Source organism: Sinocyclocheilus grahami, unplaced genomic scaffold (genome assembly GCF_001515645.1).
Source record: "Sinocyclocheilus grahami isolate Dianchi unplaced genomic scaffold, SAMN03320097.WGS_v1.1 scaffold152.1, whole genome shotgun sequence".
Classification (NCBI taxonomy): domain Eukaryota; kingdom Metazoa; phylum Chordata; class Actinopteri; order Cypriniformes; family Cyprinidae; genus Sinocyclocheilus; species Sinocyclocheilus grahami.
This window is the reverse complement of record NW_015505331.1, coordinates 162926-190353: the sequence shown is the minus strand read 5'-3', so window position 1 is coordinate 190353 and position 27428 is coordinate 162926. Positions and strand designations below refer to the sequence as shown.

The 27428-nt window shown below is 38.8% G+C and overlaps 2 protein-coding genes across 3 annotated transcripts; both read left to right on the top strand.

The window, feature by feature from the left end:
• Positions 1–439: 439 nt before the first annotated feature.
• Positions 440–15535, top strand: LOC107592354 (neuroligin-3-like). Its single transcript, XM_016281854.1, has 5 exons — positions 440–455; positions 4932–5117; positions 8556–8680; positions 10334–11001; positions 12869–15535. The coding sequence occupies exons 1-5, from the start codon at positions 440–442 to the stop codon at positions 13749–13751; spliced, it is 1878 nt and encodes a 625-aa protein (XP_016137340.1). The 3' UTR covers positions 13752–15535.
• A 1719-nt stretch (positions 15536–17254) lies between these two features.
• LOC107592271 (myelin proteolipid protein-like) lies at positions 17255–23093 on the top strand. Of its 2 annotated transcripts, none has more exons than XM_016281692.1 (7): positions 17255–17377; positions 18984–19170; positions 19322–19478; positions 20514–20688; positions 20788–20861; positions 20944–21009; positions 22828–23093. In XM_016281692.1, the coding sequence occupies exons 1-7, from the start codon at positions 17374–17376 to the stop codon at positions 22900–22902; spliced, it is 738 nt and encodes a 245-aa protein (XP_016137178.1). In that variant the 5' UTR covers positions 17255–17373; the 3' UTR covers positions 22903–23093. The 2 variants fall into 2 exon arrangements, with proteins under 2 accessions (XP_016137178.1, XP_016137177.1); XM_016281691.1 differs by lacking the exon at positions 17255–17377 and adding an exon at positions 18080–18316.
• Positions 23094–27428: the final 4335 nt, after the last annotated feature.

Genomic DNA, 27428 nt, shown 5'->3' with positions numbered 1-27428 from the left:
GGGAAAAAGGTGATATGTTGGATGGTGGGAACAATGAGATATGAGATGATTACAGTGCACGCTCGGATGTGATACCGGCTGAGCGATTCGGCAGGTGAGATTAACATTTTCTTATTTATGGCTGATCTGATGCGCGCCGTCGGTTCTCAATTCAGGCAGCGGTGAGAACGAAAAATCCCGAGTAATAAGAGCAATTTTCCGATGCTGGTGAATAAAAAATGTGGGTAGTTATAAAAAAAGCGCAAATTGGATTGTGTATGAGTGTATGTGGAACGCGTTTTGATTGAACAATGAACGCTGGTATAATGAATGCGCCGCATTGCTAGTATCTGGGAAATGGCTACGATAAAAGAATGTGGTTTTTGAAAAGGAAATATTTATCTTTTCTTTCTTTGATTTGATTTCATTATAACGGCATTTTCTTTCTCTCGTCTGCAACATGAAAGCTCGCAATCGTAAGAGGGTTAGCAGAGAGCGAGCAAGAGAGAGAGAGAGAGAGAGACGGTAGAGAGAGGAAGAGAATTATCATTCGAATAACCTCAAAGCCATGATTTGCTGCATCTGGGCTGTGGGATCTCGATAATCATAGTCATTAGATGGCCGTAAACAGTCGGCTTTGTAATTCTACTCAGACTACATCAATTTATTCGCATCTGTTTGAAAACACCTCTGCCAGCACCGTTATTTAGTTGTTCCACAGGCCTGTCTGCGAGAGGGACACTCGGGGGTCGAGTCGCTCTCCGCATGCATGCTCAATACCCGCTGATATATTAATCACGGGCGGCGCGTGACGCTGCGCGCGTGTGAATTAAAGCTGCAGTTAGTCACCTGTTGGAAAGGTAACGGCAGCGCACGCGGGAGTGCCAGTCAGAAACCAGTCCGTGTGGACGAATCCAGGAAGCGAGACCAGTACAGATTTCAAGTTGTCATGGTGATTTTACCATCTGTTTGCTCGGTTTGCTTAAAGCTTTCCCAGCGCTCCAAAGGCGTTATGCTGTATGTTTATGATACAAAACTCTGGTATTAGCCGATTCGAGGGAAGGTTCGTGACACCGCAGGTACATTTTCACGAGCTCTTGTTATCGGATGTGAGGTGAATACTGAACCTGCCGTGTTTTATAATGAAATGCCCCCGCATAGTTTATTATCCGCGCGCCATCCCGCCACTGCACCGTTCAGTCGAAGCTACGGAGGAGGAGGAGGAGGAGGAGGAGGGACAAGACTATTGGTATTCATCTCTCGTATGGTAGTCTCTTTCACCGTCCCTGCCGTGAGTCCGGGGAACACACACGCATACACATACTCACCCCATTCCTAGTGAATGCAGAAAAGAAGCGGAAGCCTATACCCTGTATCATTAAACCTGAATAGGCAATAGCACCAGTTTCATGTAAATAGAGCTGAATTCACCAATTCAATGAAAGCTGACTTTTTCATTTAATTTCTCGCACAGTTATGTGGGGTAAATATCAAGGACCCCAATCTTGAAACACATCACTGGCCTGCACAGCTGACCTGATTCAGGCGCGCGCCGTCTACCCCTGTCCGCTCGCTACTGGAAAATGGGCAATGAAATAAACGGACTCCCAGTATTCTCTCGATGGGCCTCCACGGTTCAGATGAACTGACCCACATTACAGGGATGGAGGAACCCAGCGCTAAAATGATTGACAGAAATGCAGGGCACACGAGAGCGTTTATTTGCATCTGCTGATATTCTACAGGTAGCGGTTCTCTTCAGCACCATGGACAGCGACAAGAATGAACAAACAGTAAAAGATCGGTAAAAGACCTAAAGGGCTGGTCCATGCTATACATGTCATACTACATGGCACGTCATTATATATGTTTTAATATAATATATTTAATATGTCGACTTAATTTGTTCAACATTTTTAAAGATTGAAATATTTAGGCTTATTTCCATGCACTCAGCAACAGCATGATAGGCATCATCGAAAATGTTCTTGTTTTTGTGTAATTCATCAAGTTGAAATCTATGGTTTTAAAACCTGTGCTTGACCAGCGTTTATTTCTGAAGGTCAGGTGTCCTTAATTCAAAATACTTTACAGATTTCAAAAGGTATTGCATAATTGGAATGACCCAGTTAATTGTGCAATGGATGATTGTAATTATTTGCCCTGTTGGTTGCTTCTTCTTTTTTTTTGCATAATAACACCAAAGATGACATCTGCATAGCAGCTGGCTTTGGTTAGGTTTTGTTCAGTTAGCTTCTGTGTAAGACCTGGTTTATTTTGCATTGGATTTTTTATTTTGTGTTTTTGTATTGTTTGCAGTTCTAAAGTTGAATTTACAGGCAAGGCAATTACATAAAATAGGTCATATAAGCTAACACCTGCTCAACACACCAGCGTTTTACAGCACTGTGTATGAAACTCGTTTCACACCTCTATGAGTGCCAGGCAGTAGATATCAAGGATTTTAGGTTTTGTACTTGAAGTTGATAGTGATTTTGTATTGCATAGTGCTTTGAAGCATTTAATACATTTGTTTTAAGAACACTGTATTTACATTTACATTTAGTCATTTAGCAGATGCTTTTATCCAAAGCGACTTACAAATGAGGAGTATTTTCTGTCACTTTTGACCAATAAAAAAAAAAAAATTCACTGAATAAGTATTAATTTCCTTCAAAATGCCCTAAAAAGTATGAATATAATGCTGTTGCATTTATATAAATTAGGATATATTGTGGTTTTTTGTTGTGTTTAGTGTAAATTTCTTTGATAAAAACACACACACACTATGTGCATTCAGGTAATTAAAAAAAAAACTTTTGTTAGTAACTCTACAATAAGGTTTCAACAAATGCATAAACTACCATGAACTAGCAATGCTCAACATATTCTTACAGGATTTAACCTTTGTTAATTGTTAAACTCTGTTAAAATGTTCATGTTAGTTCACCGTGCACAATTTAAAACAATAATGTTTTAAAATCTTATTCCTGTGACGGCAATGCATTTCTTCTTAAAATCCTTCTGATGTGCTTATTTGGTGCTCAAGAAATATTTTGTGTTATTATCAATGTTTTTAGGATTTTTGATACATAAAAAGTTCAAGAACAGCTTAAAGAACAGCAAAAGAATTGAACTCTTTTGTTACAATGTAAAAGTATTTACTGTCACTTTTGATCATTTAATGCATCCTTGCTGAATAGAAGTATTAATTTCTTTAAAAATGTTTTACTGTAGTTTACCTACTGTAGATCAAGAAGGAAGCTGGCCAAGCTTCAGTTTCAAAGCTTCTCCAACACTGCAACACACATAATGCACTAACACAGAGTTTTGGTTGTAATGTTGGATGGAAAAAAAAAATTCCACTGGAGCCCTATAATGTTAGCTTAGAATCTCTACAGTCTGCCGCACATCCTCTCAGTTCCTGTGTTTCTCAGCATTTCTAAGCTACTTCAGAAGCTTCTCTAATGTCAAGTTGAGTGTCCATGGCCAGATTCAACTTGAACTGAAGCAGCATCTGTGTCCACTGGAGTGAACGTTGAGAGCTCTGTTTTGGCCTCTTTTAAAGGAAATAGTGAATTGCTCTTGGCAAAATGCTGAGAGCTTTATTACTGCAGGGTTCGGAGCTATCGCTGTATGAAAACAGCTGTTTTCAGAAAAACAGAAACGTTTGGAAACACGAAGAATTTAAACATACGATTGAGACAACATGGTTTATTTGTGTTTGTCAAGTCATCTCCAGGTAATAAATAAAGTATATGAACAATGCAGTGCTAACTGGCATAGCATTTATTACAGTATTGAAACTATTCAGCCTTATGTGATAAAAAAGTGTTTGTAGTATATAAACAAATCATTATTATTGGTTATTGTCCAGCAGTTATCTGATTTCTAAGCCAATTAAAAGCTAGAACTTATTTTCTGCGTCAGTGTGGTTGAGAATGTCAGCGCTGTTTCATCCGGCTTTAAACTAGTTTAAATCACCGCAACATCTGTGGTTTGTATCGGAGACCTCTTCTCCAAACTCAAACGTTTCGCAGTTCGCACGAAATCTCACAGCGCTGTTTAGTGGTCTCATGAAAACGCATTTGTTGTGAGCTCGCACTGCGCTGTTTTTAGTTATTGCTTAAGTTATTACTTAGGCAGTAATAACGGTCTGTGCGGCGCGGATCACACAAGTTGCGCTTTTGGTGCGTTTATGCACTGAATCTTGCGATCACATTTAGTATGCCCGCCCTCTAAGCTCTGAAAATGCTCTGATAAAACAGCAAAGCTGAACCCTAAAGCAACAATCATCTCTGAAAGAGAACAAACATCATAGCCTCATGTTTACCATTACTGATGGCCTGTCAGTTGCAAAATAACCACTACATTAAATAAATGCTGTTTGTTTGAAGTACTCAAAAACTTTCTTTCTCGGTGCCTGACTTTACAACAGTTAGATAAAGTCATCAAACCTCTTTTGTACCTGTTGCACAAATACGTGCCAAATTTTACAGGGTTCTGGTTTTGGTTGGTCTAGTTTTGGCTGGCTGGCATGGCCCAGTTAGCCCCTGCTGGTAGATGTCATACCTACACCACCTGATGATTTTCTTTCAAGCAAAGTATACAGTAAAACTAAACAACTGCCAATGAAAAAATAATTTGTAATGAATGGCTTTCTTTTTATATAACCCCCCTTGCAACTGCAGTATTTCTTATAAGATTTCCAGCCATTTTCATAAAATTGTGAGGCCATATTTACTTCACTTTTCAAGGATTCTTTATGCATCATTACAAAAAAGGATACCCACAATCTCATAAGTGGTTCTGTTTCTTTAAACTGCAGTAAATTCTTCCTGTTTTCAGCTGTCAAAAACAGAGATGTTATTGAAAGTTTCACTCTCAAGATCACTGATAAGAAGTCAGAAGTCGATTTTGACAAATCTTTCTATCCTGTGTCTTTCTCTCAGGATTTTTAAGCACAGGTGACCAGGCCGCTAAAGGGAATTATGGTCTCTTGGATCAGATTCAAGCTCTACGCTGGATCAACAAGAATATTGGATATTTTGGTGGTGATCCGGGCCGCGTGACCGTGTTTGGCTCAGGAATTGGAGCGTCCTGTGTCAGTTTGCTCACTCTTTCACACCATTCTGAAGGTTAGAGACCACACACCTCGAATAATATTAATGTTTAATTCATCATATAAACATACAGATGCAGTAAAATTATCTTCAGTGCTGTTCCGAACATTTATATTCAGATCATTAAAATGTGTTGAAACAGAGGAACATGACACTTTCATAAAACTGTATTGAAAATATGAATTATACTTGCATAATGAATGAAGCGGTTGGAAAACAAAATGTCCTTTTAAAATCTGCTCACTGGTAATTAAGCAATTTACTATAATGATATTTATTTAATTATACCCTATGTAACGCCTTATGATAATCAGTTAAAGGTGTGTCTCTATAAGGCACGTACAGTGTATTTTTGCAGTCCGTTACTGCTGAGACAGCTGCCTCTGCAACCATGACCACTGTCACATCTGAGTTTCCGTTACCACGGTAATCTTTGCTGTAACCATGGTAACTCGTCTCCTGCCTCATCAGCCTTATCCCTCTGTTGTGGGCCTTGAGTGTGTGTAGGTGTGTCTGTCACGACAAGGCATGTGTGCAAAGTGTGTTTTAAAGAGATCAGAGCCAATCACACACACCTGCAGGGATATTGATCCAACATAATTGTTTTGCTTCAACGTACAGTTTTGAAAACACTCTGTCTTCCCTACCTGTCTCATCTCTTTCTCTTTGTCTCACTGTTTTGTGTTTCTCCCTCTTTGGGTCAGTTTTTAAAATTTAACCCCCCCCCCCCCCCCCCCTTTTTCATATCCATATGATTTTATGATCTAATTATATCATTTTATGCATGCATTTGCTGGTACATATATTTTTAGAAAACTGTGATTTTATACATAATGATTTTATAGCTCTTTCTCACTGAATGCATTTACACCCAGAAAAAAACCCAGGTGCACTTATTAAAAATGTAGGTGGATTCTAGGTGTATACTGTAGGGCAGCACCACCGCAACTGCTATCTGTTTCGCAGAAATTCTGCTTTCTTACGGAAAGCCATAGCTCTGGGTTTGTCCAAATTGACTGTCACTACCAATTTTTTGCAATTATTGCTCCAGCAGAGAGCATCTCCGCTACATTCCTTTTTTTGTGTGGACCGCAGAACCAGGTCATCCCCGTTGAGCAGACATTTGATTTCAGTGTGTATAGAGTGAGGTCTAGGGTGGCATACTGCTCCTCCATGGTTGCTGTATCATTTATGTAGATGTTCAAAATGATTGGACTCAAGCTACATCCTCTTCCTGGAGCCTTAGAGTTCTCTCTCCTTCCTCGTCTTTTTAGCTTTGCTTTCTGCAGTTTTGCTACTCTGAAAAACACTGATAACAAGTCATTAGGATTTAAGCTCTCTTTAAATTATTCTGACTGTTCCAGACTGAGTGAAATATACAGTATGACTTCAAACAATTAAAAATCAATTTTACTGTTCACTAGAAAAGCTCTTCTGCAGACAAGGATAACTCTGCATATTGATGTGGATTCTGTTTCATTCTGTATGACTGAACATTGCATTGAATAAAGTAATATTTTCTACATGACAGCAATAAAAGGAAATTCACAGTTTCCAATGTGCAAAGATTACGTATTAGGCACTAAATGTATTTTTTTACATAATTTTTTAAAACATATTTCTTATGTTTTTTTCATTATATCACATTATATAAACATTATATCACACTTAATGTTTTTTTTTCCTCACAGTGTAAACTATTTTTTTACATAATTTTTTTAAACATATTTCTTATGTTTTTTTTTCATTATATCACATTATATAAACATTATATCACACTTAATGTTTTTTTTTCCTCACAGTGTAAATGGGTCTTTAGACTTCATATTTGGGTCGTTGGCAAAACCCCTAATCTAAGACCTTTTGCATTTAGTTTGATAATAGCTGGCTCGAGTTTCACCCCCTGAAATTCACAAAAAAATTCAGCTCCCATCTGGTGGGTGGTGGGCATGTTTTACACCCAGTAGGGCATCCCAGTAGGATGTAGCTGTTGAAGTTGTTTCTCCACTGTTTCCTTGTAGAGTAATTTGCATGAGTCAGAAATGTATGCGCTGGTTATGGAAGGCTTGTCTTGGCGGAAATTATATGGTAGAACTGAAAAGAACTGAAATGCTTTAGTCTCATGATCAAGGTTGTTGGAACTTGTTTACTCGACTTTCATGCAATGTCACCATAGAGTCATGACATAAGTTCATTACAGCAACAGCCCTGCTGGAGCAATCTTTGTGTAGAATGATGAATCATGATGACTCATGATTCATGCTTTGCGGAGAACATCTGATGATATTGGTGGACATGATATTGTATTCTAGGTCTATCAAGTTTGGGATTTGTGTCTCTGTAGACATGGTAGCTGTCAGATATCTACATTCACTGCCTCAGAGGTGATAGCTGAATGTGAAGTATTAAATTATATTAAAAAAAAAAGTATCCACCACCGACCAGATGGGAGTTGAACATCGTAGGTTGAAGCACAAGCCAACTGATCTTATATCATCGAACTGAATACAAAACTGTTTGTGCAGTTGAATATGAAGTGTTTTATTCTAAATTAATCAGTAGCCATAATGGATTCAGCTGGAGCATTTATTATATGGTCAGGAAAAAATGCCACCATAAAAGCAAAGATGCCCCTGGAGATCAAGTGCCCCCTGAATAAAAAAAGTTAATTTCTAACATTGAACCCAACAGATTGTTCGGCAGATGTAAGAAGAAATTTAAACACTGAGAGTGGAGTGGATGAGAGATATATAATGATTTGGCTGAAGGTTGTGAGGGTCACATAAAGATGGCATTAGTGAGTCTCTTAGAAAGCCCAGGATGTGGATGTACCCTTCTTTTATGGCAGGTGAAGATACTGCAACTCTGCCCTTTGCGGATACAATACTAATATAATTGCTGATCTGGAATATTGGTATCCACCACCGACCAGATGGGAGTTGAACATCGTAGGTTGAAGCACAAGCCAACTGATCTTATATCATCGAACTGAATACAAAACTGTTTGTGCAGTTGAATATGAAGTGTTTTATTCTAAATTAATCAGTGGCCATAATGGATTCAGCTGGAGCATTTATTATATGGTCAGGAAAAAATGCCACCATAAAAGCAAAGATGCCCCTGGAGATCAAGTGCCCCCTGAATAAAAAAAGTTAATTTCTAACATTGAACCCAACAGATTGTTCGGCAGATGTAAGAAGAAATTTAAACACTGAGAGTGGAGTGGATGAGAGATATATAATGATTTGGCTGAAGGTTGTGAGGGTCACATAAAGATGGCATTAGTGAGTCTCTTAGAAAGCCCAGGATGTGGATGTACCCTTCTTTTATGGCAGGTGAAGATACTGCAACTCTGCCCTTTGCGGATACAATACTAATATAATTGCTGATCTGGAATATTGGCATGGCATTTACTGTTTTATTTGCTTCTGACATTCTCTGTTCTCTCTCTAGGTTTGTTTCACAGAGCAATCATTCAGAGTGGCTCAGCACTGTCCAGTTGGTCAGTGAACTATCAGCCTGTGAAATACACACGTCTCCTCGCAGAGCGCGTTGGCTGTAATGTCCTTGACACACAAGTATGATGTTTCTTGTCATTTTATGAGTATTTTGAGTTATTAAAGAGATTTTTTGTGTAGAAACATGTCAAGTGAGATGGAAATAAAAGCTATACAGTTGCTGTCACACTATGTAGAGTATGTGAAATTTCATTGGACATTGTAACACACAGGATCACAATTTACAATAAATAGCATTCAACTTATAATGAGAAAATACTGTCCACAAATTTTAGGTGTTTAAGATGTTTTTGAAAGAAGTCTTTTATTCTCACCAAGGCTGCATTTATTTGATCAAAGATAATTAAAAACATTAATCTTGTGTAATATTACAATTTAAAATAATTTTTTTCTATTTTAATGTATTTTAAAATGCAATTTATTCCTGTGATAAACTGTAATAATTTTTTTTAAAGGGGTCCTATTATGCTCTTTTACAAAGTCTTGATTTTGTTTTAGGGGTGTACTAGAACAGACTCTCATACTAGGTTGTTCGAAAAACACATTATTTTTCCCATATTTTACATTATTACAACACCTCTCTCCCCAGTCTGGCATGAACGGCTCAAATAGTTCCTGTATCAAATGAAGGCCCGCCTTCTGAAATACGAAATGTGTTGTGATTGGCAGCACTCGGCGCCTGGTCGGGAAATGTCACGCCCCTTACCTTACTGCAAGCTTCAGTGTAAATATTGAGTCAAAATCTAATCAATTTGAGCGCGATTTAAACCCGGATGATTGTAACTGCTCTAAGTTCGTCTGCCTTGGGAAAGCTAGGAGCTAAGCACTCCGACATAGTAATAACACTCGTTACCTTCTCTAGTGAAGCTCAACCAGGTCTCGTCCCATTGGTCAATATTTATGATATCACAAATCCCGGAAAATATGTATATGTAGTCCAAACGAGTCGTTTGTTGTAGTTTTTTAAAAGTGATTTCTGTTCAATAAAATATCTCCTTTTGAAGTGGACTTTGAGCTTTGTAACTTCGCAGATCTTTTTTATGCTCAAACAGCAACATTACAGACTAACTAAAGTTGAAAAAGTGAAAAAGCATAATAGGACCCCTTTAAGGATTCCTTGATGAATTGAAAGTTCAAAAGAGACGCATTTATTTGAAATAAAAATAATTTGTAACGTTATAAATGTCTTGACTGTCACTTTTGATTAATATAATGCATCATTGCTAAATAAAAGCATTAATTTATAATAAATAAAAAACAAATAACTAACTTTCCTGCAATATATAAACTGTTGTTTTAAATCAATCTGTGACATTTAAATCTTCAATTGTTCACATTTCTTTGCAGGTCACAAAACTTGAACGTTTGTATCAGAATGCAAACGTTCTCTGCATGTGCCTGTGTTTCTCTTCTCCCATGTTTGCATAGATATGAAAGAAGTATATAAATTGAATACAAAGTCAAGTATGACCACAAATTTAGTAGAACTACAGAGCATAAATGTATAATTCCTCACACCTGCTCAGGATAAGGTTAGGGCCCATGATGAGTTACCATTGTTTTTGGTTCCCAGTGTTTTGATTAATAAAAAATATTCAATTTTTAACTTAAATTTAGTCTCTACCTTTTTATGACTAGCAGTTTTTACCAGTGTAGGTGTGGAGGCAGATATAACTGTTGTTACATGTGTGTGTGTGTGTGTGTTTTATGCAGGATCTGGTCCTCTGCATGCAGAAGCGTAGCTACAGGGAGCTGGTGGAGCAGGAAATTCAGCCAGCACGCTTCCATGTGGCCTTTGGCCCTGTCATTGACGGTGACCTCATCCCAGATGACCCTGAAGTGCTCATGGAGCAGGGGGAGTTCCTTAACTATGACATCATGTTGGGCGTTAACCAGGGAGAGGGATTCCGGTTTGTAGAAGGCGTGGTGGAACCAGAAGAGGGCGGGGTTTCCGGCTCCGATTTTGACTTCACGGTATCTGATTTTGTAGATGGTCTCTACGGTTATCCAGAAGGGAAGGACACTCTCAGAGAGACCATAAAGTTCATGTACACAGACTGGGCTGATCGAGACAATCCCGAAACTCGTCGCAAAACCCTCGTGGCCATGTTTACGGATCACCAGTGGGTGGAGCCAGCTGTGGTGACAGCTGACCTGCACGCACGTTACGGTTCTCCAACTTTCTTCTATGCATTCTACCATCACTGCCAGAGCCCCATGAAACCTCCATGGGCGGACGCCGCACACGGCGATGAGCTGGCCTATGTGTTTGGTGTTCCACTTATTGGTCCAACGGAACTCTTCCCCTGCAACTTCTCCCGTAATGATATCATGCTGAGTGCTGTCGTCATGACCTACTGGACCAACTTTGCAAAGACCGGGTAAAACAGAACACTCTCTAAAACAGCACAAGCAATACATATGCAACATTTTTGCAAAACAACATGCAATATCCTGTAGAATTAGAAATACAAAGTAACACAAGCAAAACATTATGAGTGATGATACAACATTCTGGACTCAAGGGGAAAAAATTGCAAAAAAAAGATTATTTATTCATGACATTTTATAATCAGATATGCAATGTCATAATTAGTTATGCATAATAATGCATTTTGTCGCAATACAAGCAGCTCCCAGCTTATCCAGCCTCCAGTTAATGATAAACCAGGTGTGACTGGTAAATTAGTAAGCAGTCACTGTGACCTTGAAGTCGGTCACAAGGAGCATAGCAGAAATTGTGGGAGGAGCAGTGCTGAAAGTAAATTTCAATGTAAAACAGGGCATCAGCTTTTAACTCAATGAAACCGTGCCCTCTGGTGGAAAGGAAGAGGCATTATAAACTGCATCTGTAGATGACCCACTTAAACACATACATTAGCTCACAACAGGGAAAGGTTTCATAAATCTTTTATGTGTTTGATAATACTGTTCACAAAGAAGTATATTATGCTCTTAGGCTGCATTTATTTGAAAAAAATACAGTAAAAACAGTAATATGGTGAAATCTATTTTTGAGCAGCCATTATTTCAGTCTTCAGTGTCACATGATCCTTCATAAGTCATTCTATTATGCTGATTTGGTGCTCAAGTAACATTTCTTATTATTACAGTTGTGGTGCTTAAAATTTCTGTGGAAACTATGATACTTTTTTTCCCCCAGGATACTTTGATTAAAGAAAGTTTAAAAGAATAGCATTTACTTGAAATATAAATCTTTTGTAACATTATAAATGTCTTTACTGTCACTTTTGATCAATTTAATGCATCCTTGCTGAATAAAATGTAAATAAGTTTATTTAAAAATACCTTACTGTCCCTAATCTTTTAAACAGTAGTGTACATTTTTCAAAATGGCTGAAAATTTGTTCCAGGTTTTCTGTTACATTTTGATACACTTTCATCAGCTATAATGTTAATTTTGCTCACTAAATTTATATGCCATTTCAGTCAAAGCAAAATGTAAAAAAATGAATTAACGTGGCATGAGGAAATATTACTAAATTAATAGTAATAATAATAATATACTAAAAAAATTTACTAATATATTTTTCTTTCTTTCTTTATGTCCCCTAAGGGCAGTTGGTTTTACAGCAAGACCAGCATACAAAAAAGACAATTTACAATAAAAAAATTACATTAAAATTTACATTTATAAAAAATTTAAAAAATTTAAAAAAACAGGACAACACAAGACCAAACAACTACCTGCTTCCACCTACTCCCCACATGCCCGAATTTAGCAAAGAGATAGAAGTAGGAATAAATGAATGTTTGTACCTGTTACTCCTAACAGAAGGAAATTTTAACCGAGATCCTGAGGGTAAAAACTGAAACTCGGGGTAGAGAGGATGGGAAGTAACCACTAAGATAGATTGGGCTTTTCTAACTACCTGGCGATTATATAGGTCGGTAGGATGACTCTGCTGAACTCCTAAAATCTTACTGCTAGCTTGTGTTAACTATTTTCACCAATGCAGTCTTTGCCTTCACATAAGACTGCCATACCAGCATAACATAGCAAATGTTAAAACAGACTCAATATAAGATTTGTAAAACAGAGTCATCAGGGATCTATCAACGTTAAATCTGGACAGTCTCCGTAGACAGTACAGAAGTTGCTGGCCCCTTTTACCACCTCCAATATATATATATATATTATATATATATATATATATATATATATATTTAAGCACTGTTTATATATTTCAGATGTAATTAATGAACTTTTTTCTTTTTCTTTTTAAGGGATCCAAACAAGCCAGTTCCTCAGGACACTAAGTTCATCCACACCAAGGCAAACCGTTTTGAAGAAGTGACATGGCCCAAGTACAGTCCTCATGACCAGCTATATCTGCATATTGGGCTGAAGCCTCGTGTTCGGGATCATTATCGAGCTACTAAAGTGGCCTTCTGGAAGCACCTAGTACCTCACCTGTACAACCTGCATGACATGTTCCACTACACATCCACCACCACACGGGTCCCACCTCTTCTGACCACACACAGCTCTCACAGTGGCACACTGCGCCCAGGGGGCAACAAGGCTCGTACCCCTGGCAAACAGCCTCCCCAGTCCACTGCACGCAGTGGGCCACTAGTCATTGCCAATCCGCGTGATTACTCCACAGAGCTGAGCGTCACGATTGCTGTTGGTGCTTCACTTCTCTTTCTCAATGTCTTGGCCTTTGCTGCGCTCTACTATCGCAAGGACAAACGGAGTCGACAGGACACACCCCCTCAGCCTGCAACTCAGCGCCAGACCTCGCCCAATGACCTCAGCTACACGCCCACCTCCATCTCAGGGGGTAACCAAGAAGAGGGGTCACTGTGCGACCCGCTCCGTTTGACGCCGGCATCCTCTCCGCGGGATTACGCCCTCACGCTGCGCCGCTCACCGGATGACATCCCACTCATGACACCCAGTTCTGTCGCCATGACACCAAATAGTGGCACTATGACACCCAACACAGTAACCTTGACGCCCAATAGTGTTACCATGACGCCCAACACCATTACTATGTCACCCAATTCTTTGATGGGGTATCCCAGCATGCACCCTTACAATACTTTCACACATGGATACAACTCCACCAGCCTGCCCCACCCACACTCCACAACACGTGTATAACATGCAACAGACACTCCATGCGCTGACACAAAACACTCACATCCCACAAATCTTTACAACACAATCACAACGAGTGATTACTGTACACCAGATCAAACCAGTGCAAACTGTTTACCAGTATTCAAAATAATAATAGCAGGTGAAACCAATACATAACATGAGCACAATCACCTCTGATTTACGGCACTAGTATGAATCAGTACGGCCATCCGTATAAACCAGAACCAGAAAGAAGTGTCACCGCAACACACTAAAATAAACAGTTTGGCTCAGTGTGAACGCACTGCTTCACGTCTGACCTTTGACAACTTTCACATTATATGCGCAGTAAGGAAGCACTTCTGTGGAATAAGATCGACAAAATGAGCAGATTACTTGAAGGTGAGCTGTAGTACCGCTGCTACCTCTAAGTGGTGCTGCAAGACTCTAAAAACCCTGCAGGTGCTTGATCCGCAAGAACAGTAGGGGGCGCTGGAGTCCCATCAGTGGTTCACCATTACGAACCAAGCAAGCACTTACTACGATATGTAATAATAATAACCTGTAATAACAAACATATGAATAGCTATTGTACAGTATAACATATATTAACGTCAATGTACAGACAGCTTTTTTGAATGTGTCAGAAACAAATATTTCTAATCGTTTTTAAACTCGTTTTAAGATTATATCCATAGCAAAGAAGGTAATTTGAAGCCCAGATTGATTTCGAATCCAACACCTTTTTTTCTTCATTTATAATCACAAAAATGTGATACTACATTTTGTATACTATTTTATACCACATCTCTCTCTCTCTCTCTCTCTCTCTCTCTCTCTCTCTCTCTCTCTTTCCCTCCCCACTTTTCTCTATGAAAAAGGATGCATTGTGCATTTTACTTTTGGTATAATCTATTCATTTAGTAGATTACGCAAACAGATCTCACCGAGTATTTTAAAGAACCGAGCGTGTGTGAAGATTATTCATGAGCACGAGAGAGCGGATGTGTACAATTGTCAAGTTAAGCATCTTTAGATAATTTGTGTCTTGCTAAATGTTATCATTTTGTGAAAATGCTTTTCGATCATTTTAAATCTGTATTGTATCAGAGTTGGTTCGATATGTTTAGTGAAAATTGAAAAGCATTGCATTTTTTTCTGTATTTATCAGTGATATGACACCACTCACGCTGTGATAGGACATACAGGCTTTGCTGAGAATTTACGATGTTAATCTTTTCTATAAAACATGAATGTGGTGATTTGTACTGAACACAGGGCTTCTCTGATGAAGGTCGTTCTAAATGATCGTGTTTACTATGGAGCTGCACAGAGTTTGCACAGGGGATACAGTCGTGCTGTCATGGTGTCAGATCCTGCCAGATGGTTAGATTCTCCATGTTACCCATGCTGACCAATCCTGCCATGAGTTTTGTGCCAAATTTGCGATACAGTTTCCTTGGTAACCAGCAGAAAGTTTGTCTGTTAACGTGTTTGTGTGAAAGTTCAACAGCTTTATAAAAATAATTTGCAGTATTTACAACCGTTTGAGTTCATCTGGACTTTGAAGAGAAAAGACAATGGCAACTGGATGGGTGGAGTGGGACAACAGCAGTGTGTCTCTCCTGGATGAGGGTGACCTGTGTGCAGCTGCTCAGGTCTGTCAGTACAACGGCTTGCAGGAGTCTTGTTCTTTTATACTCTGTATATTTCTGCCTCAAATTTGCAGTAAATATTGAGTTTGCCTAAAAATCCCGCTTCTTGTTTATCAAGATTGATTTGGAGTCTGCAGACTGAAGTTTTTGGCGTGATCTCATGGAAAAGTGTCGCATTTAAGATATTTACAGTGCATTCAAGGTAGGCCTATATCGTGCCAGAGCAGTTTGTGTTTCCTGGGAGCTGAACTTGAGAAAAATCTTAGGGCTACAAGAAAAAGCTAAATAGGTCTATAACAAAATATTTTCACTCAAAATTAAAAATCTATTAGCCTATCTTCCTACCCTTGGGCTGCTGTTTTTTATACAACTGTGTGCCATATTCCAAGTCCAGGTTTGACTGTACTTTTGAAATCCACATTTTTGAAAATGGCCTGAAAATGGTCAAAAACCAACATTTCAGTTGGTTGAACCAACATTTCAGTTCGCTCTTTGAAATGTGCATAAATCAGCCAAATGTTTTGCTTTGTCTGGGAGTTAGCTTTAGAGCTGCAAAACAATGACCTCTATATAAAAACCGCTGTAAGATTTACTCATTAATACAATGAAGGCAATGTGTAAATTTCATCAGTGTGTATTTATGTACAAAAATCACACAGCAAAAAAAAAAAATCTTAGTATTTTTGTCTTGTTTTTCAGTGATAAACAGCAATATCTAAACATTCTTAAATCAAGATATTTAAGAAGCAAAACACGTAAAACATCTGCGAGTGGGATAAGAGAAATAAAACTTGTTTATTTCAGAAAACAAGACTTAATACCAAAGTAATTTTGCTTCTCAAGTAAAAAGATATAATTTTTTTCTTTTTTTCTTTATTTTGCAGTGTAAGAACGGGTTTGACAAATGCTTTTTATGAAGCATGCAAACATTATATTTATTTCAAACCGCACATTAGACCTATTGTTTTCATCAATGTAATAGTATTGTTTACGTGTGTACAAGAGAGGGAATTTGTGTGTTTGTTACAGAAAGAGTGAATTGTCTGTGTGTTCCTATTTCTGAGACAACTGTAGTATTGTATTGAATGTGCTCTTGTTCCAGTCTGACTCTAAAGGTCACAACTCACTCACTTTGCTTCAAAATCTGTGTGTGTACTTGTACAACTATCTTTGAGATAAATTAAGAACCAGTTTGAGTTTTAACCCATTAGAGTGAGGACCAAGAGAGTAATGTGAGGAGGTTTTAGCCAGTCCTCACATTCTGGTACTCCTTTAAAGGGATGTTTTAGGGTTAAGACTTGATTTTAGAGTAAAATTGATAATTTAGTAAAAGTTAAGGTTAGGGTACGGGTTAGGCCCTTAGGTGTGATGGTTAAGGTAAGGGGCTAGGGATTGCATTGTGTCAGTGAATGCCCTCACAAAGTGTGTGTGTGTGAGTAAGGGTTTAGGTTAGCCACTTAGTTCTGAGGGGTAGGGTTAGGGTAAGGAGCTAGAGATTGAATTGTGTCAATAAATGTCCTCACAAAGATAGATGTACAAGAATGTGTGTGTACCGATTTAACTATGTTTTGGGGACAAATTTGTACCCAGAAGTGTGCTACAGTAAATCTGACAAAAACCTAATTTGTAAAAACGGTATTAAAATGAACTTTTTCATTGTAAAAATGCAGAATGATTTATGTTAGACTTGTAGTTTTCATAGTATTTATAAATGCTACGAGTCTAACAGTTGAAGTATTTATTTACGTAGAAACACTGGAAGTCAATGGAATGTCCCTATTTACACTTACTCTTTATTTATCATGGCTGTGAAAGAGGGCGCTGCATCTTTAAGATCTGTGTGTGTGTGTTTTTTGTGAGAGGGAGCAGAGGGGTTTGTTTATTGTTCCAGGGACAAAAGCTTGAGTGAGAATCATAAAAGCATTGAGGGAGATTAAACTACACGGCACATCAGAGAGACAGAGAGCGATACGCACACACATACTCACATGGGTAAGTTTACCTGAACGCACCTGAACCCATTTTAACCACTGCTATGATGTTCATTATTCCATCATTTTAATCATATTTATGGGCAGAATTTTAATTAATTGGTGTGTCTGTGATTTGCATGTAATATAAGTTGTATAGACAAATGTATACAAGCATTTTAATGATACTTTTTTGTAAGATGTGTGTAAGATGCCATCAGGTTGGTCCGAAGGTTAGAACCATCACTCCTGCATTTATGATGAAGATACATTTAATGGATCCTTACTAATTAAAAAGGTTGTTTTGATTGATTAACCAGCTGGCTCTGATTTTGATTGGCTAAGACAGTTGCTACAATGCCTCAGAGGTGTGGATGAGAAGACCAGTAACCTCAGGAGACTCCAGACAAAGAGGTCACACCAGGTCTTTAGGTCATATATACTCTTCTCTGCGGGGGACTCCTGTATGGGCCAGTGCCAGTCTAATGTGGGAAAATATTTAATGTATTTGCATGAAGGATTCATATGTATGTATGCATTGAATTGTTTAATAGGTTTCTCTCTTTTTTTGCATAAGAGCTTATCAGCCTTCTGCAGAATCACGTCTTCTGTTTGAACAGCGTATGTGTGATTTTATGTTTTCTGCTCAAATCTTGGTACAGTTCACCCAAAAATTACAATTCTGATATTTTCCACCCTCATGCTGTTTCAGACCTGTAGAAGCAAGGGAGGGAGAGGAGCAGCTTAAGCGATGCGTTTTTTCTTCCTTGAGGTGGACAGTGGAGTGTATCTGAAGAAAGAAAGAGAAATTACCTCCCTCAATTTAGACATCGCAGCAACAGAGGACAGAAATCTCTCTGGAGTGAGTGGACAAGCATCTGCACGGTTCTCTCCTGGTGTGGGTTCGACTCAGCAGTGTCGATGTTTCCAGTGAAACAGCCGTGGTTGTGTAAAGCGCTAGGTGACCTGAGATGCATCATCTTCTCTCACAGGCTGGAGACTGCAGAACTCCATAGCTGAGCCTTCTTGGGCTTATCGTTTGTTTGGCATCTTTTGGTTTTAGTTTTTAGCCTTTTATTGATGCAGTTGTTTTTCCTGTTAAATCTTTTGGTGCATGTAGTGCATAGTCATCTCTTCTGCTTCCTCATATTTTAGTTTTTTACTTTTAGGTTACTTTTTTTGTAATTTGGATCACTTTTGTTGTACGAGATTTCAAAAAGGGTTTTGTGATTGCTTGCTTTCACTTTGCGTTTGGCTTGTTCATTTGTGACTCCATTACACACTGACTGACTATTTATAAGTGTGTGTGTGTGTGTGTGTGTGTGAGAGAGCGAGAGAGATAGTTTCAGAAACATTTACTCATAGAGCACATAGTATGTGTGTGCATCTGTTTTAGAGTGTGTTCTTGACTAACTAGGCCAACTAACTCTTAAAAGCACATTAGAGTTGTTTGCTTTAAGTTTGGATACTCATTTAGAGGTTATCTGTTTGATTTTATTGTTGATTATGAGTAGACTCGTGTATTAGTAGTAGAGAGAGTGTGTGTGTGTGTGTGTGTGTATAAATGTGTGTGTGTATTGTGTGTGCTGCATGTGCAGTTGGTGTGTTGATATATTACTCACCTACAGGTTGCTATGACTGCTGCATCCGCTGCCTGGGCGCCGTGCCCTACACCAGCCTGCTGGCCACCCTGCTCTGCTACACCGGTGTGGCACTCTTCTGCGGGGGAGGGCATGAGGCGCTCACTCACACACGCACATTCGTAGAGCTCTACTTCGCAAGGGACGTCCAGGATTTCACTGTGCTGGCAGACTTGTGAGTTATTGACTTTACACAGTGCTTAATGTGAGCACAGAATTGTTTTTTTCATTAATCAGTGTTCTTTAGCATAGTTTGTTCTAATTTGTCTTATGAGACCAGTGGTTTATGTTTGCATTTGTTATTTATTCTATATTTTGTGTTTCAGTATAAAATATTTCCAGTATGTGATCTACGGTCTGGCCTCCTTCTTTTTCCTCTATGGATTGTTGCTCTTGGCTGAAGGTTTTTACACCACCAGTGCAGTAAAGCAGACTTTTGGAGAGTTCAGGAGCACCAAGTTCGGGCGCTGCCTCAGCCTGACTGTGAGTGTGCGCGTGTGTGTGTGTGAGAGAGAGAGTTGGATTTAGAATTTTGTGGTAAAAAAAATTGATTTCTTGTCCTAAAAAATATTATTAAAATACTATTAAAAATAATTTGTATTAAAATAGCCATTATTATAATATTAATTAATTTCATGAAGCTGCAGTCCGTAACTTTTGGCGCTCTAGCGGTTAATAAACAGAACTCCGTGCGTCTTGCGGAAGAACATTGTAGCCGGAGCTACTTCTCTCTGTTTATGTCTATGCCGAATCACGCAGGTACTGGGCTACTCCGCAGGGGTACCTACCCGAACCAGTCTAAATAGTCCGAATATAAACACTTATTATAGGTGTACTGTAGTGATTCAGGACAAGCCAAAAACACGGTTTGGAAAATTGATTCATGATGTACTAGCTTATTATATACATTTTGTCAGTTTTGAACACAAAAAAGTTACGGACTGCAGCTTTAATATAACATTAATTGATAATAATTATTAAAAATTATGAAAACTTTAAAAGTCATGGAAAAGCTATGGGAAGTTCAGTAGACAATATGCTTTTTCAGTTATGCCGTTCTAAAGTATTAATGCAGCGTGAAATGACTCTCTGTAAATGTGATCTCTATAAAATGATTTTGAAGCTACTTATCCTATCATTACAAATGATTGGAAAAGTCAGGGGAAACAAATCATAATTCGCAAAGTGTGGTAATTCTGAAATATACTCCAGCTAGATCATTCAGATCATCCGACTGCAACTTGCTTGGTTGTGCCTACTCTCAGATAACCTGTGAGCAGGTGGTTTAGTCAGCTATTTTGTAAAGTCAGTTTTTTTTTTTGATATCTCCTTCCATATCTATTTATGTATGTGAACATTTATGACCATATATGAATATGTCTTCTGTAAAGCAGTTAAAACACTGTTAAGACACTGTTAAGGTGCCATCCAAATCCATTTTTACTTACTTTCATACATAGTTTGCATGTCCATGCCTGTTATGTTGCACTGATCTGATTAGCTGTTTCTCTTGTCCAGTTTATAATCCTGACGTATGTGCTCGCTGTGATCTGGCTAGTTGTCTTTGGCTTCACGGCCATTCCTGTGCTCTTCTTCATTAATATGGAAAGCTCCTGTCACAAAGTCAACATTCTGTCGGAAACCACCTTGTTCAACCAGCAAGCAAGAGTCTGTATGGATGCACGGATGTATGGTACGTCTGCGCCCGCGTTTCTGTACATATGCATGTGTGTGTTCATCTGTACATTAGCGTGTGTGTTCATAATCATGATGTCTGGGTTGTTCTATATAGGGTTTCTTCCCTGGAATGCTGTGCCAGGGATTGTTTGTGGAAACACACTGGCAAACATCTGCAAAACACCAGAGGTTAGATGTTTATAATCCTGGACACACACACACTTAGAGTTTCAAGAAATCATATCACTTATATCCCTTTTTATGTTTCCAGTTCTACGTGACCTATGACCTTTATATCTGTGCATTTGCTGGAGCAGGAATCACCCTTCTTGCCCTGGTTAGTGATCTAATATTTTACACATGTGAATTTTAAAAGTAATTTATAGTTGTGGAAGATTTTGTGCAAGGTTATAGTGAGCTCCTTCAAGAGGCTCGTTGCTTTGTGTTCTGGAAAGCATCAATAATTAAAGGGGTCATATGATGCTTTTTTAAAGATCATTATTTTGTGTATTTGGTGTAACAGAACATGTTGACATGCTTTAATGTTCAAAAAACACATTATTTTTCAAATACTGTACATTATTGTAGGTCCTCTATGCCCCGCCTCTCTCAAACGCTTCATTTTCTACAAAGTAGAAAGCCTACTTCCGACAAGCGCAGTCTCCTCTGATTGGCCAGCTGACCCAGTGCATTGTGATTGGCCGAACACCGCAAGCACTCGTTGGAAATGTAACATCCCTTACCATAATCGCGAGCTTCATCTTTCAAAATAAATGTAAAGACAGAGCCCGAAAGGGGAACAGAGTCGCGCGACAGACACAGTGATGAAGCTGGTATGTGTTTGCAGTACACAAGCCACGGTTAAGACAGCTGACTCCACTGTGATGTGACCCCCCCCCCTCTCTCTCTCGCTCGCTCGCTCGCGCACACACGGTCGTCCATTAAATGCATTGCTGTTCTGTTGTAACTAAGTAATCTTAAAGATTCCTAAATGCATCTACTTTCGGAAGGCCAAGTAAAGTGCTTCTGCTTTCGCCTAGAAACACACAGCGTCTCCCTGACATGGCTGCTTCAACACTAACTGCGGTTACTGAAACCACGCCTTCTTTCTTTGCGTGCACATTTGGGCGGCATTATGCAAATATTTCCACATAGGGAGGTAGATATGTGGGGGCGTGTTAGAACGAGCCGTTTTAGGGGGGCGTGGCAGAGTCTTAACTTTGATAAAGAATATCTCTTTGGGTTTGAGACTTTAATCTTTGCAACTTCAGGTTATGCACAATCAGCTTGTAACACTCCAAAGAGAAAGGAAAACTTGAAATCGCATCATATGACCCCTTTAATTAGCTAATCCACCTCAGCAATCTTTATGAAATTTTAAAAATCACAACTGACAGTGATCTTGACAAGCACCGAGAACGGTAACAGCTAATTTACATATTCATCTGTAATTGTAAATTGATTATTATATTTACACATTCATTTATATTTATTTATATGCCTATTGGCAAACTTTGAAATTCACTGGGATTTTATTTGCACTGAATTCTTTGAGGTCAGAGTGCAGAGCTGTCAAACAGCATGAAGTTAATAACGGAAGAACAGCAGGGGAATGTTTAGCTTAAAATCAGTAACTGACCTCTCTACTACTGACAGATCCCCAGCGTCTCTACTCCCTTTTCCTGTATATTTGGCAGCAGTCATTTCTCCGGCTTTATCTAAAGACAACCACTAGGAGCAACCAGAGCTTCTCAGTCATACTGAGGAGCACAATGCGATTGATACAAACACGTAAAACCGTAAATAAGTAGGAAATGTGCTCGTGCTATTGCCAGATGGTAGGAAATAATAACTGCATTAATAAACGTACACAACCTTTTTAAAGAATCCAGTCCTGAATATTTCTATGCTATACTAGAACTTAAGCCCCAGTTGCCCAAGAGGGATTGTTTCTCTAAAATATACGCTGCTATGGACAAGATTGTAAATAAATAATGATGTGCTATTGTTGGAATTGCATTCCTTGCCTGATGTTTATAGTGAGTCTCAAAGGGATATAAGCATTACTGTCACAAGAGCTCAAATTTCTCTTGTTTAAAAAACCTTTTGGAGAGGAACACATTAGATATGTTGTTTCTTCCTTCTTTTTTTCTAGTTCATTTATGTGGTTGCCACCACCTACAACTACGCTGTTCTAAGGTTTCTCGGAAGAAAGGGAATCCGTTGCTAGGTTCGGTGTTGCTAGGCCCACTTTCCTGTTGCCTGCGGCAGCAGTTTCAGTGGTCATCACTGTGACCGGAGAGGAAACACAAAAGAGCTCCATGAAGCCCCTGCAGAGTTCTGTCATACAGAGCACAAACACACATGAGCCACTGGTTTCATGAGACAGATTAGTACAAATTACACTAAGGAAGATTGACCAAAAAATATATATATATATATTTGATTAAAGCACTACATGTAAAACCACAAACTGCTGTACTGTAGATCTCTGGAGGAGTGGAATTTAGCTTCTATATTTCTTCATTTGTCTCCTCTCTCTGTGTCTTTGCCACACACATTATTATATTGCTCTCTCCTTTCTCTCATGGCCATTTATTCATTTTAATGATTGTATTCATTGTGCTTCATGGTCTTATTAATGCCTTGCAGTTTGCCAGGATTTTAGCCTCTCGTCTCTCTCTCTCTCTCTCTCACACACATTCCATCTTTTTGAAAGAGTTCGAGTGTGTTGTTTCCTCAGTCAGATGTGGGTTGTTATTCTGCGTGACACACATAATGAAACAGCGCTGTAGTGAGCAGCTTTCTTTGGGTCAATTTGAATTCAGTATTACAGACACTCTTAGTGTCCGTGTCACCTCCTGTGTGTGATTTTATGTTTGTGGGTGTATTTGTTGTATATTTTGACTAACTGTGGCAATAAGCTGAACCTGATCAATGATGGTGCTCGATCAAAGGAACTGTTTGTTTGTTTTTTATTGTTAACTTACTGGCTCACTTCAGAAAACTAAATATTATTTCTACAGTAAGATGGATAACTGTAAATGATTAATAAAACTTGTGCAGAATTTACAAACAATTGTGTTAACTTTATTGAAACTCATGCAATAAACTTTAATTTCCATTAATGGAAGCTGACCATCAGTGTTGTCAATTCTTCTCACAGCAACAGACATTTAAACAGGATAACGCAAGCCTATAAGACATTTTAAAAAAATACTGTTTAAATGATGAATTGTTAGAAGACAAGAAGAAATATATTGATCAGAAAGAGAGAAATAATTATATAATCATTTACAGAAAAATGGTGAGGAATATATATGTGCTCTAAACCGATGACAGCAGTTCTTCTACTGATAAATATTTTTGTTTAATTAGTGCAAACTTAGTAGTAGACTCTGAGATGTGCTTGGTTGTCATGGTGATAAGTTGTAGTGGAGTAAGTTGCTGTGGCAAAGAGTCATTAGAGCTGGAAGATTTGATCAAAGCATTTCTCACAGAGGATTTTCCCAGCATAGTGGTACCTAGATGAAGAGCGATCACCCAGAGGACTCCTGCAACCGTTACCCTAAAACACACACACACACACACACACAGACAGACAGACAGACAGACAGACAGACAGACAGACAGACAGACAGACAGACAGACAGACACAGACAGAGAGAGCTGATCACACTGCAGCACATCTTAATTCCCAAAGAAAATAAACAATGAAAAAAGTTTCAAGGCCATAAAACATAAAAAAAACAAATTCACTGCCATTGGCAAGTGTGGTTTAAAATTTCATTTTGGGACTAGATCCATAAGTTCCAAGCATAGGCTATTGTTTTCATCTGCTATGTCTTTCTGACATTTTCCTCTGCACCATTTAAAAAGGTTAAATACACAAACTAAATATTTAGATTACAACAGAACCTGTCTCTGAAAAAAATCAGCAGATTAGATTTGATTAATCATTTATTTCATTCGAACTTCCATACTAACATCAACTGGTTTGGTTAACAATATTCTTCAACATATCTTCTTTTGTGTTTAACAGAAGAAAGGCACTCATACAGGTTTGAAACGAACTGAGGGTGGGCAAATGACAAAATTGTCCCTAGTATCCCTTTAAAAATTATCCCTTTAAGCTGCGATCAAGAGAAAACAAAAAAGGAAAAAAATAATAGTAATGAATGCCTCAGTGCTTCTGTAGGTTTCAATGATCCCATCCCAAATCGCTTTTGACCTTGTTTACACCTGTACTGACCACCTGTGATTGGATCACCAAAAACCTTAAAACCAGATGGAAATATACAGACAAGACTCAGATAAAAACAATTTGGGGGGAGGGTGAGACACTGACATCTGAACCTGAGTACGGAGGATTTTAAAAAAGTAAACCTTGAAACAATCCGGACGGCAGCAAATGAAAGGAATGTTGACAGAGATTTTCACATTTTCATCTAAGGGCAGCTTGCAGAAGGAACACATGGTTTTACCTTTCACACTGCAAAGGGAAACATACACAGATACACACCCATCTTATGAAGAATAAAATTGTATTAAATTCTAATACCTGTTAACTTTATTGTAAAAATAAATGCAGATATTTAGTAAAACAGACAGGTCACACTTAATTTTACATGTTGATGTTTCTGTGTGTTTACATAAGACCTGATTTATGCTAATAAACTTACTGTGTTAATATTTTGTGGATTCTTTAAATCACCTATTTTTAATGATATTGCTTTAGAAATTAATTAAAGCAAAATATTATAACATCTACTCAAACAAAGTCCACAGACATCATAGCTCAATGAAGATGTCTTTATAAATGACTTACTTCAATTTGGCTTCACTGTTCAGTCTGTGGTGCTCTTCCAGGGCTGCCACCGGGGGTTCTTCGGTCAGTTCTGTTGTTGCTCTAGTTGATGACTCTGTTGTTGGAGATTCCAGAGCAGATACAAGTGAAAGTTCCCCATGATCACTTGTAGGCTGGTTTTCTGCTTGTCTGGGTTCGAGTGGAGCCTCTACTATAGGGGTTTGTGCTACTGTGACTTGTTCAGTATTGTCTTCTTTATTCTCTGTAGGCAGTGTACCTGAAGGCTTTGCTGGGTTCTCATGTAGAGTTTTGACTGTTTTCTCCTGCAGTGCTCCACTGGATTGTGTTTGATCTGTTGAAGCTCCATCTACCAGTGTCTTCCCTGTTTCCTCTACAAGAGTCTCTGTATGTGTCTTCAGTGATTCTTCTGCGGGTTACACCAGAAGGAAGAGACCGAACTGCTCTCAGGAGATGACACTTTCTTAGACTTTACTAGCTTTACTGGTTTCCAGTGGAGAGTAAACTGAAAAAAATGAGATAAAGTGAGAGTGAGAGAGAAAGAGACAGCGATGTTCACACTGATCAATTTCAGTGCTCAAGCAAACGTGAGAAAGACCTTTGGCTAGTTGATGCTACCACTCTCAGCCAGCAGATGACAGCGAAAATCTGCATTTACCGTGCTTTTACATCTGACTGTGTGTCCTGAACATCTTGAGACCTGTTGATCCAGCTTCCATCTTGTTTCAAATGGGTTCGAACTTTTAGTGCTTGGAATACAGCCTGCCTGTTAACATCTACAATCATAGAAAATTATCTGTTAGAGTGCATTTTGTTAACAAATGTATATTTTGTGTGTGTTTGTGCATGTTTTACCACTGGACATGGCAAGATCCTTTTCTTCAGTCAGGCCTACACACATGAAATTTGAAGTTTTTCTATCTCTCCTTCTGTTGTTATCTATACCATAGGTACATTATATTGTTTGATCTGCTCATTTTTTGGAGCCAGTTGGTCAACATTATTCAAGATTTGATCTAATCTCAGAACAGGTTTAGACTGGCACAAACAGGCTCCTGTACTTCCCAAAGATGCATGTACATACTGTACAAAAATGCAGCACGGCCACATTTTTTCTCAGTATGTATGTGTTATCTAGCATGCCATCCAGAACAGAAACTCCGGTGCTGTCACACAGTAAAATATGTTGTGAAGTTTTTTCTTCATGCACTGTTTGGAATTGCACTTGACATAGTAATTGCATTGTGTTGGGGTGTATTAGTCCTTTAACACTTAAGTGGTGAAGTAAATAGCTAAAAATAAATGAGCCGGAAGACATTCAGGACAATGGCAAAGAGGAAGAACAGGTCATAAAACAGCAACACAAACACAAACACAAGAGTGTTATCGGGTACAGAAACCCCGGAGTGGATCGGGAGCGGTGTAATTACAGCATGCTAGAGTGCAGAGAAGAACGTGCTTTCGCTCCACTCCAGGCATTCATCACATCCCCTTCAGCAGGGAGAATACACCTCGTCCTTCCTTAATTTAACCCCACAGTCAGTGAATAACGTAGACTTGAGATCCAAGCTAAGCTCCCGTGTCTTTCCAACCAGCTAACTTACTGACCAAAGTTGAGACTGATAGCCCCGATGCTAGCGACAACTGCTCACCTGGGCTTTCAGATAGGATGCGATGTGCGCAGCAATATTATTATTTTACTGCTGATTCTACATGCCGTGTTGGTCCCGATGACCAGGGAAAATTCAGTTGTGGCTTTCTCCACGTTCATTTACATAGGGGCCTGGTTGTTAGTCCGAAAAAACTGACCGTTACCAAGATGGCTGCCGAGTGGCGGGACTGGCCTATGACGCCACTAACGGTAACTGGCGAGCTTATGCACAAACCCCTTCGTAGTTCAGTTCTGAAAAGTCCTCTGTAATCCTAATATT

Coding starts and splice junctions, on each gene's coding strand:
- LOC107592354 (XM_016281854.1), top strand. Junction 5,118..8,555: donor TCTTTCACACCATTCTGAAG/GTTAGAGACCAC, acceptor TTCTCTCTCTAG/GTTTGTTTCACAGAGCAATC. Junction 8,681..10,333: donor GTAATGTCCTTGACACACAA/GTATGATGTTTC, acceptor TGTTTTATGCAG/GATCTGGTCCTCTGCATGCA.
- LOC107592271 (XM_016281691.1), top strand. CDS start 18,277: ATGTTTCCAGTGAAACAGCCGTGGTTGTGTAAAGCGCTAG. Junction 18,317..18,983: donor GTGGTTGTGTAAAGCGCTAG/GTGACCTGAGAT, acceptor ACTCACCTACAG/GTTGCTATGACTGCTGCATC. Junction 19,171..19,321: donor TTCACTGTGCTGGCAGACTT/GTGAGTTATTGA, acceptor TTTGTGTTTCAG/TATAAAATATTTCCAGTATG.